We start from the raw sequence: 13,646 nt of genomic DNA, 5'->3' as shown, positions 1-13,646 counted from the left end.
GAGGGGGTCTGGTCTGGTCCAGAATGACATCTTAGTGAAAAGATTTCTCATCTCGGTCTGTAATGGCCTACACCATAACCGGAGACAGACTGGTTGTTCAGGCCAACTCCCCCAGGCAGGTAAAACTAGGCTGTCTAGCCCTGTCAGAATGTTTCAATGGGATTCTAATCATTCATCTAAACTCCACTGAATATAGACCATATCGCTCCAACCACTCCTCATAGGACAGTCCTACCATCTCAGGTATCAGTCTGGTGAATCTTCACTGCACCTTCTCTATGATGACTATAGCTTTCCTTAGGAAAGGAGACTAAAACTGTACACAATACTCCAGGTGTGGTCTCAGCAACGCCCTGTCCAGCTGGAGTTAAGACTTCCTTGCTCCTGTACTCAAGCTGTCTTGTAATGAAGGCTAACATACCACTAACCTACCTAACGTGTCGTACCTGCATGTTTACAGTGACTAGTGCACAAGGCCACCCAGGTCCACTTGTCCACCAACATTTCCCAATCGATCAGTATTTAAATAATACATTGCCTTTCTTGCCAGTTTTTCCCACAGAAATGAACAACTTGACACATTCATCACATTTTACTGTATCAGCAACCTATTTACTCACTCATTTAACTTATCGAAATCACACTGAAGCCTCTTTACATCCTCCTCACTTTCACACATCTTAGTTTTGTGTCATCAGTAACTTGGAAATATTACAATTGATTCCCTCAGTCAAACAGTTGACCTATTTTGTGAATTGCTATGGCCAAACAATGCCCTACTTGTCACCACCTCCCCTCTGAAAATGACCCATTTATTCACACTATTTCCAGTCTGGGAACCAATTCTCAATCCATGCCAGTTAATTACCAACAGTTCCAGGTGCTTAATGTGTCAGTGCAAGGCTGCATTCCTCACTGAACTTGGAATCAGGATTGTGATCATATCGGGATTGTGGAATTCTTGGATCAGGTTTTGTTTGGAGATGGCTTTTTTCTGGTAAGTTTTAATCTATGGTCAGTTGTAGTGACAGGGAGAGGACTCCCTGTGGAGAGGACATGCTGGGTAGGAGACTGCAGAAAGTGGATGTATCTAAAGCAGGTTCAAGCAGGAGACTGCTGAGCCAGAGTAACAGCTCAGGACTTTGGATATAAGAAACCAGAGCAACTGGATCAATAATCAGCTTCACTACACGGTTCCAGTTTTACAGTCATTATATTGAACCTCAAACCAGTTTCACAGAAGCGCACTGGCAAAGGGTCATGCACAGAGTCAGCCACAGAGTTTAAAACACAGCCGAATCACATTGATCAGCCCCGACAGTTGACACACAACACCCTCCCCACTCCCTGACCCCTCTTCTCTCTCCCTTGTCCCACTCACTCCGACTCCTCCCATTAGACACAACAATATCCTGCAATGAGCCACATCGGACACATTCGCAACTATCACAATCTCTCCTACGTTTAATGATTATGCCTGGATTTGCAATATCCAAACTGGGAATGCTGTTCCCTAATTCTGCTGATCGTGTGGATCCAGGAAGCACATTAAGCAGAATTAATTCCCCCAAAACCGTTGCTTAGTTTACACCAACAGCTTCTCACAGTCCACATCCCCAGTGTTTTAGAAAATTTGCAGAATTTGCATACTAAATTCACTAATGTGTTAGGGCTGAAGACAGCGTTAAATAGCTTTCAAGCAGCATGATCATTGTTTATACAAACCTCTCCCTGTCCCAGACAGGGAACAATTAAACTGTTCACTCATTCCTGAAAATCTCTCCCCTTCAGTCTCCTTCCTTTTTCACTCTGATCTCTCCTTCGTTCTATTTCTCTTTCTGTGTCTGATTTCACTTAAATTCACTGTTTCCTTCTCTGACATTCTGAGTTTCTTACACACTCATTTGTTAAGACATCGTGATGGTCTCAGAGCCTTTACCAGCTCCAATTCACAACAAGTCCCACTGCTGCAGAGCTGTGTAATATTATCTCTGAACAGATTGAATTGAAAAAGAATTGCAAAACATTTTTCATTTGATTTGAAGGAAAAGTCTAAATTAAAGGAGGCAGTGGTGAGGTGCTCCATTCCAACCAGACTGGGCCCAATAACTCTGACAGTGCTGGCTGATGGCATCATAGCAGGTACCACACCTCTGTGTGTCTGGACTCCCTATCAATTCCAGTTAACTCCTGGCAATAGACAGAATATCACCAAGAGAGGGAGTTACTGCACAAAACACTCAACTTTTGAGCCAGCACATCCTGAAGCATGCAGTTTCTCACTTTACATAAGTTACTGCAATTTTAACAACCCAACCTTCTCCAGGAACCAGATCAAGAATTTCTTTAACTTTTTATCTTCGCTCAGTGACCTGACAATGAGTGACAAACAAGTGCTTGGATCTACGTCTGGTTCAGAAAGTTCTGCAGTAGGATTGAGTGTCAATGGGTGAGAATATAGATTCTGCCTACTGTTTGTCCAGTGTTTTTGTCAGTTTTACCAAAGAGACAGGAAAGTTTCATGTGTCTGTAATGGAGCAAACCACAGTTGTTTACGGACAGGGCACCCTTGACCCTACAGCCCCAACTCTCTCCTTCATTACCTTGTCTCGATCCCACCCTCCTCTATTAATGCATGGAGAAATTCCAAAGGAACAGGAAGCAAGTTCAAAGTTCCCAAAAGCAGATTCCTAGAAGAGGAGAGAGTGGAGTGGTCTTTGAGTCAGACCCATGGAGGAAAGCTGACAGAAAGCAGCAACCCTTGCACCTAATGCACTCAGCAGCCATCAGTCTGCTCAGGAGTGAGACAGAATGAGCGGTGACTCCTCTGTCTGGTTTATGATCAGTAGAAGCTGCCAGTTTCCTGCTTCACTTTGCCAGGACCTTCTCCTTTTGTTGCTTGTGGCGTTTCACCAGGCAGCTGGTGATACCCAGAGCCCCACCCTTCACAAACCGCACAAAGTTATCACCCACCAGGGGACCCATTGCAAAAAGGTTGGGCTCCTGGAGCAGCTCATAGGTGTAAGGATGAATCTGCAAAGGGTTATAGCGGCAGGAGATTGGCATCTTAGAGTTCAGTCCCAGGTAACTGCCATTGTCCCTGAGGAAGGTGAGCCTGGGATTAGCCCCAATCAACACCAATGCCATGGAGACATTCACCACCGTCTGACACTTGTCCCACCTTTCCAGGACACATTTCCTGTCTGGCTTGAAGCTGCTGACCTGGTGCTGGGGAAAGCTAGTGTAACCTCGATAAGAAGCAGAGTCTCTGCCAGCATTCTGCTGACTCATCATCTGGTGCACTTTGTGATATTCTGGGTAGAGCACTTTGGGCAGCTGGTTAAAGATCAGGTCGGGGTCAGTGACTGCCTGTCGGAAGATGTGAAGAACAGGTATCCCATAGTGATGGGCACACAGAACAGCATCAGCTGCAGTCAGTCCTGCTCCAACAATCAGCACTGCCTCTGAGCACTCACTTACCCGGCTGTGCACGATGGCGGTTTCAAACTCAGAAATGCTGTGACAGACGTAAGGCAGCTCTTCACCCTCCACTCCCAGCCTCACAGGCTCATCCTGTGTCCCAGTCGCTAAGACCACATTCTCTGCCAAGATCAGAAAGGGTGTCTGCACCCCATTGCTCCCCTTTTGGTAACCTCTGACCTCCCACAACGACCGTGTTGCTGCCCCGCTTCCTTCCTCCTGTGCCTTCTCTTGGATCACTCCCCTCTTGCTGGCGTCCTCACTCTTAGCAACATCATTGATGCGACACAGCGATGTCAGGCAGCTTCTGGGCACAAAGTTCTTTTCGAGACCCATCTCACTGACAAAGTGCTGGTAATAGGCAGCAACCTCAGCTGGGGTCACTCGGTTGTTCCTTAGGTTCCTGGGGGATACAAGGGATATCGAGAGGAGGGTAAATAGGGAACAGAAATGGATGGAAGGGAAGAGCAGATAGGGAGGAGGAAGGAGGGAAGAGAGTGGGAATCAAAAAACACAGAAAAAAAAGGTGAAAGGTATAAATGAAGAATGCTGGGTACTATCTGCAGTTTATGGTGGGGTGGAGTTTGGATACACCCTCATACCAACAGTCCCACCCTCCACACCTCACCCCAACAACCCCATTCCCACCCTCCACACCACCCCAACAACTCCACATCCACCCCCATCCTCCACCCTCAACACCCACACCAACAACTCCACCCCCTCAACCCCACCCTCCACCCTCAACCCCATCCCCACCCCAACAACTCCATCCCCATCCTCAACCCCATCCAACACATTTGGCTTGGTTTTATGCATTTCATGCTAAGTATTTTTTTCTTTCGTTCCTAATGGGACTTCAATGTTTTTTCCTGAAACCCCACAAAATTGCTCCTTTCTTCTTCCATGGATCAGTGAGGTGCACTCTCAGCTCAGGGTCAGAAACTTGTGGATTCAAGTCCTCCCTGAGCAGGGAACTGAGCCTGTTACTCCAGTGCAGTACTGAGCAATGCTGCACTGTCAGGGTCTCATTGCTCAGATCAGAGAATAGACTGGGCCATTTCTGCACTCTCAGGTAGATGTAAAATAACCCATGGCCACTATTTCGCTCTCATTGATGCCCTAGCCAATGTTTATTCCTCAATTAACATTAAAAAAAACACAGATTACAGGTTGTTCTGCTATAACCCACATTTCATTAACACAAATTTGCTGTAATGACTGACAAACTGGGGACTGATTTCTAAACCACAAACTTTTAAGACGTGTGTTGGCTGTTATGCAATTACATCACCAACACTTTAAGCACTGTTTCTAAAGTGAGATTTTTCTATGATGTGGGGTTGTAGAAAAACTACCTGTATCTGGTCAGTAGGACATTGTGGGATCTTGTGCAAAATGCTGAAGGTACCATGTTTCTACATCACAACAACAGGCTACACTTTAAAAAGTACTTCACCAACAGTGAAGAGATCTGGGAGATGCTGAGCTCAGGAAAGGTGCTATAGAAATGAGATTTTATTTAAGGTGTTCGTCCTTCTTCAGTGATCATGTAAATATAGGTCCACCACAGGCTGTGGTGATTGGCTGAGATTAACAACCAGAAGGTCGAGGGGGTTTGTACACACTATAACAGGATCTGACCTCAGTGAGGTACCAAACATCAGGAGCTGCAGCAGTGCACCAGGGTGGGGTCCTGTGACCCATTCGGGGCTGTTTCTCCCAGTCAATGAGACCCCGGCTGATGCACACTGCAGCTCCACCCGTCCACCCAAGTATCACTGCCCTCCACAGCCTGTCTAGCAAAATGGACCAATCTCAGAATTAATATAGTTCACTGAGCAAGTATCAATTGCTTGTTGTAGGAGCGTGTTCCATTATTCTGTCCATCCTATACTGTACATGAAGAAGTATTTCCTAACTTCTCTCTGGAATGGCTGGGACTCACTCACAAGCAGAAACGTTTCTCTCACCAAAGCTTTTCAAAATCCTGAAATCCTCAATCAGTTCCCCCTGTAACCTTCAATATTCCTGGGAATTTAAGCCTAGTTTATGAAATCTCTCCCCACAGTCTGACCCTTCAGGTTTAGGTAATGTAATGACATATAATGTAGGAACCGAAGTAGGCCATTCAGCCAAGCTCCTCAATAAGATCATATTTGACAAACTCTGGTCAGTCTGCACTGTCCCCACAATAATATTCCCTATCAAGGTGCCTGAACTTATTAGGTTGAACCCATCCACGGTTGGGGGGGGGGGGGACTGCGATTACTACAAACCTTCGCTTCTCTCCAACGCAATCCTTCAGTTTCAGACCCGGTAACTCCATCCAGCTCCCAAAGCTCAATGTGAGCATTGATCCCTCCATAGCCTGGAAGACAAAGAATGAATGAGTACATTAGGAAGCTGTGAGAAAACACATCTTCAACATGGTAGCACTGTGAACTGGTGCCAGTGAGAACAACAATGTATATAAAACCGCATAGACTTCTTTCAGATTACAAAGCAGTTTGATTAGGTAGGTACAATGTTTCCACTCACAGATACGATCAGAACTTGGTCACCATAAATATAAAACAGTTGCTCATAAGCCCCATTGGGAATTCAGAAAATATCTCTTCACCCAGAAAATGGGGAGAATGTGGAAGTTGCTCCCACAGCGAGTGGTTGAGGTAAGTAGCAGAGATGCAGTCAAAGAGAAATAGGACAAACACATGAGGGAGAAAGGAATAGACGTTTAGGCTGATAGGTGGAGGTAAAGAGAGGGTGCTCATATGGAATACAAACATCAGCAAAGAGGAGTTGGGTCAAATGGCCTTTTTCTGTGTTGTACAGGCTGACAGCAATAGTGACCGATTCAGAAAAGGTGGATCTTGCAGCAATGGGAAAATATCCAACTGTCTCTGGTCATGTATGAGGAGTGATTATTTAGACAAAGGGCAGAGAAGGGTAGCTCCCCAGCTGAAGAGTCTACTAAAAGCAAGATGATAAGAAATGAACTTTAAAAGATTCCAAATGAAATTTTAAAATCTCTTTTATGAAAGAAATGTTCCTGCATTGAGGGTTGATGACAAATGAGAATGCACCGAGGGAGTTATTGATTACAGCAGCCTCATGTTCTGAAGGCATGTTAACTGAAATATCATCAATTGGTTATTTACCTGGTATGCTGGTGCCACTCAGGAGGGTTTAAACCTTTGTGCTAGTGGGGTATGAACCAGCGCAGTCGGTCAGCATGTGGAGTGATTGAGGAGGAGGTAGACGTTAGGACAAATCACTCTAATAGGAAGAACATGCAGGGCAAGGTTAATGAACACAGTGGGACTGATGGTCTGAAGTGTATGGATTGTAATGCAAGGGTATAATAGGTGAGGCAGATGACCTTAGAGCCTGGATCAGCACATGGCCCTATAATGTTGTACCCATTACAGAAACTCGATTGAGTGAAGGGCAGGACTGGCAGCTCAACGTTCCAGGGTTTAGGTAGTTCAGGCGGGGAGGTGATGGCCTGGGGACATTCTCAGGTTGTCGGTTTGTTTTCAGTGATATTATCGTGGGACTACTGTCCTTCAGGAAAGAAAATCTGCCATCCTCATTTAGTTTGGCTTACATATGACTCTAGACCCACAGCTATGTGGATGACTCTCAGTTGCCCTTGGAAACAGCCGAGCAAGCCATTCAGTGATATCAATCGCTACAAAGTCTCAAAGAAACAAATCGCACAGATCACCGGCATCGACCCATGCACTAGAAAAGACAACAGCAGAAACAACCATGTCAAACCTGCAAAGTCCTCCTCACTAACATCTGGGGGCTAGTGCCAACATTGGGAGAGCTGTCTCACAGACTCGTCAAGCACCAGCCTGACACAGTCATTCTCACAGAATCATACCTTGCAGATAATGTCCCAGACCCCACCATCACCATCCCTGGATATGCCCTGTCTCACCGGCAGGACAGACGCAGCAGAGGGGCACAGTGGGATAGAGTCGAGAGGGAGTTGCCCTGGGAGTCCACAACATTGACTGTGGGCCCCATGAAGTCTTACAGCTTCAGGTTAAACATGGGCAAGGAAACCTCCTGCTGATTATCACGTGCTGCAGTCCCTCAGCTGATGAACCAATCCTCCTCCTTGTTGAACAACACTTAGAGGAAGCACTGAGAATGGCAAGGTCACAAAACATACTCTGGCTGGGGTATTTCCATGTCCACCACCAAGAGTGGCTCGGTAGCAGTACTACTGATCGAGCTGGTTGGATCCTAAAGGACATTGCTGCTAGACTGGGTCTGCGGCAGGTGGTGAGGGAACCAACGAGGAGAAACATTCCTGACCCCATCCTCACCAAACTGCCGGCTGCAGATGGACATGACCACAACAGGATCAGTAAGAGTAACCACCGCACAGTCTTTGTGGAGACAAAGTCCCACCTTCACACTGAGAATACCCTCCGCTGTGCTGCGTGACACTGTCACCGTGCTTAACGGTATGGACTTTGAATAAATTTGGAAGTCTTGTCTCACAAACTTGACTGAGGTTTTTGAGGAAGTGATGAAGATGATTGGTGAAAGTAGGACAGTGGATGTTGTCAACATGGACTTTAGTAAAGCATTTGATAAAGGCCCTCCTGGTAGGCTGGTCCAAAAGGTTAAGTCACATGGGATGCATGGTGAGTTGCTATGTTGATTACAAAATTGGCTTCGTCATAGAAGACAGAGGGTAGTTGTGGAGGGATGTTTTTCTGATTGGAAGTCTGTGACCAGTGCTGTTCTGCAAGAATCAGTGCTGGGACTTCGGTTGTTTATAATATATATATAAATGATTTGGATGAAAATATTTGTGGTCTGATTAGTAAGCTTGCAGACATCAAGAAAATTGGTGGAATTGTGGACAGTGAGGAAGGCTGTCAAAGGATATAGTAGAATATATGTCAGTTAGAAAGTTTGGGTGGAGAAATGGCAGATGGAGTTTAATCTGGACATGTGAGGGCTGATGCATTTGGGAGGTCAAATGCAATAGAAAAGTATTCTGTAAATGGCAGGACACTTAGGAACATTAATATACAGAGGGATATTGGGTGCACATAATAACAGTACACAGTCAACAAGCCCACTTCATTCTCAACTATACTTCAGTGAATGTACACAAAATCAGATGAAAACAGTGTCACGGGGTCATTCACATGGTTACACTTGGTGAGTTCAAAGGTATGGAACCTAGTCGTGCTCTAAGACCCGAGTCCACATAAATCAGGACCATTGTGCTGGACAACTGCAGTGTGAGAGACGTGAACTCTACAGGAGACATTAAAGGAAGGTCCCATGTTTGCATATGCTGATGTTTTAGGTCAATGTTCAAGATATTACAGTATTTTTCAAATAGCAGCCTACAGTAATTACTGGGATCTTATTGTTTGAAATATTGTTGACTTCAGGTGAACTCTCCCAAGGGCAAGAGAAAGAGGACAATTTCTTTGAACGAGCAGGCAGTATGGAAATACTGAGCACCTCTACAGCAAAAGTGTGTCCCCTCACACCTGGAGATAGCCTCAGGACAGGAGGTAAGCTGATGAATCCCACAGTCCACCTTGACCTGCAGGTGCACACATCAACACACTTTACAGCTCCACTCATTCTGACCCCCCCCCACCCAACAATTCACATCAAATATGAACAGTCTAAGCTCTCACTCAGCCTCAGCTGATGACCCTCTCACAATCATACCTCACAGTCACCCTCCACAGGCAGTGTTCTCCCTCCTGTCCACAAAGGCTCCCCATGACTGGTACTTATTCCATTCTGCTCTCTGTTCCTGCAGAACAGAGCCCAAAACTTCAAGGAAAGGCAGAAACCCGGAAGGTGCACTTGCCTCGGTCTGGCACACAGTGTCCACCTACTGGACTGGGGAAGAGGCTGGAGATGTCAGCAGTGATCCTGCCAGGTCAGTCCAGGCCTCCTGATGCACAGGGAGCTCAAGTACCTCGAAAGCTGATGGCCTACCTGAAGACCCTGTGCCAGGAGGATGTCAGAGTCCATCCCCTCTGCCCTGCAGATGGGCATGTGGCTGAGGAAACAGCTGACATTGCTGTTGGTGATGTATCCTCTGCTCTCACCCCTCAGCTAAGCTCCCCCCTCCATCTGATTCCCATACTGAATCAAATACGGACTCCCATACTGAATTGTCTTATACTCACACTACCCTGTTCATGACTCTGGACCAAATCAGGCAACTCTATGTAAACTGGTGTCTCTGACTCCTTGAACAAAGTGTCCAGGTAAGCTTCCAAAATTTGATGTTTAGTGTGCAACATTTAGATCCCCGCTCCCTAACTCTGAGCTGAAACCCCTCGAGCTGCAGATGGGACTCACACAAGGGAGGTTTAAATTAGGGACCATATCACACAGGAGTTCTCAACTGCAGCTGCTATTAACATTTGGAATTCTTTTTGTGTTTCTGTAGGGTTACCAGCTGTCACTGCACCTTCACCACAATGCAAATTATCATCTTCAAATTTCCTGCAAGTCCCCAGCCAGGTCTACATCCCAGACTACTGAAGAGATGGCTATGGAGATAATGGACACATTGATCAGTTAATGTGGATTTATGAAAAGGAAAATTGTACTTGACAAACCTGTTTCTTCAGGATGTTACTAGCAGAGACAGTAAGGGGAAAATCAGTGGACATGGAACGTTCGAATTTTCAGATCTGGTCCCAAATAGAAAGTCAGTAAAGTAAAAAGCACATGGGCTAGAGGGGGTGGGGCATGGTGGGGGTGGGGAGGTGATGTGGATTCAGAATCAGAAAGAAAACAGACAATAGGTGGATGTGGTCTACCTAGACTTCCAAAAGGTCTTTGATAAGATACCACACGGGAGGCTGCTGAGTAAGGTGAGGGCCCATGGTGTTTGAGGTGAGCTACCGGGATGGATTGAAGATTGGCTGTCTGACAGAAGGCAGAGAGTTGGGATAAAAGGTTCTTTTTTGGAATGGCAGCCAGTGACAAGCGGTGTCTTGTAGGGTTCAGTGTTGGGGCGCAGCTGTTCACGTTATATATTAATGATCTGGATGAAGGGACTGGGGGCATTCTAGCGAAGTTTGCCGATGATACAAAGTTAGGTGGACGGGCAGGTAGTACTGAGGAAGTGGGGAGGCTGCAGAAGGATCTAGACAGTTTGGAAGAGTGGTCCAGGAAAAGGCTGATGGAATTCAATGTGAGCAAATGCGAGGTCTTGCACTTTGGAAAAAAGAATACAAGCATGGACTACTTTCTAAATGGTGAGAAAATTCATAAAGCCAAAGTACAGAGGGATCTGGGAGTGCTAGTTGAGGATTCTCTAAAAGTAAACATGCAGGCTGAGTCCGTGATTAAGAAAGTGAATGTAATGTTGTCAATTATCTCAAGAGGGTTGGAATATAAAAGCACCGTTGTGCTACTGAAACTTTATAAAGCTCTGGTTAGGCCCCATTTGGAGTACTGTGTCCAGTTTTGGTCCCCACACCTCAGGAAGGACATACTGGCACTGGAGCGTGTCCAGCGGAGATTCACACGGATGATCCCTGGAATGGTAGGTCTAACATACGAGGAACGGCTGAGGATCCTGGGATTGTATTCATTGGAGTTTAGAAGATTAAGGGGAGATCTAATAGAAACTTACAAGAAAATACATGGCTTGGAGAGGGTGGACACTAGGAAATTGTTTCCGTTAGGCGAGGAGACCAGGGCCCGTGGACACAGCCTTAGAATTAGAGGGGGTAAATTCAGAACAGAAATGCGGAGACATTTCTTCAGCCAGAGAGTGGTGGGCCTGTGGAATTCATTGCCGCAGAGTGCAGTGGAGGCCGGGATGCTAAAGGCAGAAATTGATAAATTCTTGATGTCACAAGGAATTAAGGGCTACGGGGAGAATGCGGGTAAGTGGAGTTGAAATGCCCATCAGCCATGATTGAATGGCGGAGTGGACTCGATGGGCCGAATGGCCTTACATCCACTTCTGTCTTATGGTCTAAAAGGGTCATTCTCATGTTGGCAGGCTGTGACTACTGAGGTACCATAAGGATCAGTATTTGGGACCCAATTGTTCATAATATACATCAATGATTTGGATGTGGGGACTAAACTGCAATATTTCTAAGTTTGCAGATGACACAAAACGAGGTGGGAATGCTGTGATGTAAGGTGTGGGATTTATCAATATTTTAATATTATTTATATTAAAGTTTAGGTCTGAGCTGGAGGCATTTGGGTTTTGGTCTGTGTGCCTGAAAGGGTTTAATCATTAACTTGTAAGAATTTCTGTATCCAGGGTGACATACTTTAAAACACAGTCTGAGAGAGAGAGAGAGAGAGAGAGAGAGAGGTCTTGGAAGCAAATAGAACTTTGTTTCCATTTGGACAGAGTTTACAGATGAACAAGGTAAACAGTGGTGGACCAGGCTTTCGGTTTAGACAGTCTGAGTTTGATTGTTTTTCCCTTCCAAATGAGGAAATACCCATAACATGAAAATTTTAAGGTTTCACTTTGTGGCAGTTTCTAAAACTCTTAGCTGAAACTGCATGTGTAAAACAGTTGCCCTTGAGAAAGGGAAGTAATTTAGGACTGATAAAAATTGTAAGCAGCTCAGTTTAAAAGTTCCAGATCTGAAGTGTTTGGTTACAAACCTGAACAAGTTATTGAAGCTGAGAAAGTCTAAGCTCAGTCATATGAAGATCAAGGAACAGACCATCAGATTCTCAAGACAGGGAATTGAAGTCACAGTTAAACTAAACCTTACAGATCTGAAATAAAACGGAATTCTTTCTGGTATACAAAGTTAAAAATCACACAACACCAGGTTATAGTGCAACAGGTTTAACTGGAAGCACTAACTTTCAGAGTGTTGCTTCTTCAGCGGTGCTCCGAAAGCTAGTGCTTCCAATTAAACATGTTGCACTATAACCTGGTGTTGTGTGATTTTTAACTTTGTATACCAGAAATAATTCCCTTTTATTTCAGATCTATAAGGTTTAGTTTAACTGTGACTTCAATTCCCTGTCTTGAGAATCTGATAGTCTGTTCCTCGATCTTCATATGACTGAGCTTAGACTTTCTCAGCTCTTTCTCAGTCCAACACTGGCATCTCCAAATCATAACTTTCTGGTAGAAGTATTGTAAAGAAGTGCTTGGGATTAAGACAAGTGTATTTTATACTGTGTTCCAAAATCTTTAAATTTGTGTCATACGTAAATTGTTTATCTTTATTTCTCTTGCATATTAAGCATGTTTTATTATTAAACTTGGATTGTGTTTTTGTGCTTTCAGTGAAAGACCAAGTTGCTAAAACCAAAAAAAAAACTCTATCATGCCAGACTTTAGTCAGGGATCTTATTTGTCAAATAATAATGTCAGCTGGGATCACAATAACAAGTTGTGAGGACGATGCAAAAAGGCTTCAAGGGAATTTAAACAGGCTGAGTGAGTGGGCCAGGCCAAAACCTGGCAGATAGACTCTAATGTGTACAAAAATGAGGTTATCCTCTTTGGTAGGAGGAACAGTAGAGCAGAGTATTTCTAAACTAGCGAGAAATGGGAAAGTGTTGATATTTGCAGGGACCTGGTTATCCTTGTTTGTGAGTCACTGAAAGCTAGCATGTAGAAGCAGCAGGCAATTCAGAAGGTAAATAATATGTTAGATTTTATCACAAAAGGATCTGAGGACAGGAGTAAAATAAAGTTTTGCTGCGCTGATATGGAGCACTGGTTAGACAGCACCCAGAGCACTGTGTCCAGTTCTGGTCCCTTGCCTAATGAAGAATGGAATCGCCACAGAGGGAGTGCAGCAGACATTTACCTGAATGATTCCTGGGAGAGTGGGACTGTCCCAAAAGGAGAGAAGGAGGAGACTGGGCCTGGAATCTCTGAAGTTTAGAAAAATGAGAGGTAATCTCATAGAAACTTACAAAATTCTTAAAGGGACAGACAGAGTGGATGCAGGAAAGATGTTTTCCCTGGTTGTGGGAATTGGAGCCAGGGACACAGTCTTAGAATAAAAGGCAATCTATTTAGGATTGAGATGAGAAGGAATTTCATCACTCAAGAGTTGGTGAATCTTTGGGATTCTCTACTACAGAGGGTGTGAAGGGTTAGTCATTAACTAAGTTTAAAAGAGAGATTGATAAATTTATAGATA

The 13,646-nt window shown here is 44.8% G+C and overlaps 1 protein-coding gene across 6 annotated transcripts in view; it reads right to left on the bottom strand.

The window, feature by feature from the left end:
• mtss1 (MTSS I-BAR domain containing 1) overlaps nucleotides 1-13,646 on the bottom strand; it is a 280,139-nt gene that overhangs the window by 229,225 nt on the left and 37,268 nt on the right. For all 6 annotated transcript variants that reach the window (XM_072556077.1, XM_072556073.1, XM_072556075.1 and 3 more), the window contains 2 exons: nucleotides 5,760-5,851; nucleotides 3,481-3,883 (listed from right to left, as the gene is read on the bottom strand). In XM_072556077.1, coding sequence (XP_072412178.1) covers nucleotides 3,481-3,883; nucleotides 5,760-5,851 — 495 coding nt within the window. The remainder of the gene's footprint in view (nucleotides 1-3,480; nucleotides 3,884-5,759; nucleotides 5,852-13,646) is intronic.

The sequence above is a fragment of the Chiloscyllium punctatum genome, chromosome 37 (genome assembly GCF_047496795.1).
Source record: "Chiloscyllium punctatum isolate Juve2018m chromosome 37, sChiPun1.3, whole genome shotgun sequence".
NCBI classification, from domain to species: domain Eukaryota; kingdom Metazoa; phylum Chordata; class Chondrichthyes; order Orectolobiformes; family Hemiscylliidae; genus Chiloscyllium; species Chiloscyllium punctatum.
The sequence above is the reverse complement of the archived record's forward strand: the minus strand, read 5'-3'. Positions and strand labels throughout refer to the sequence as shown.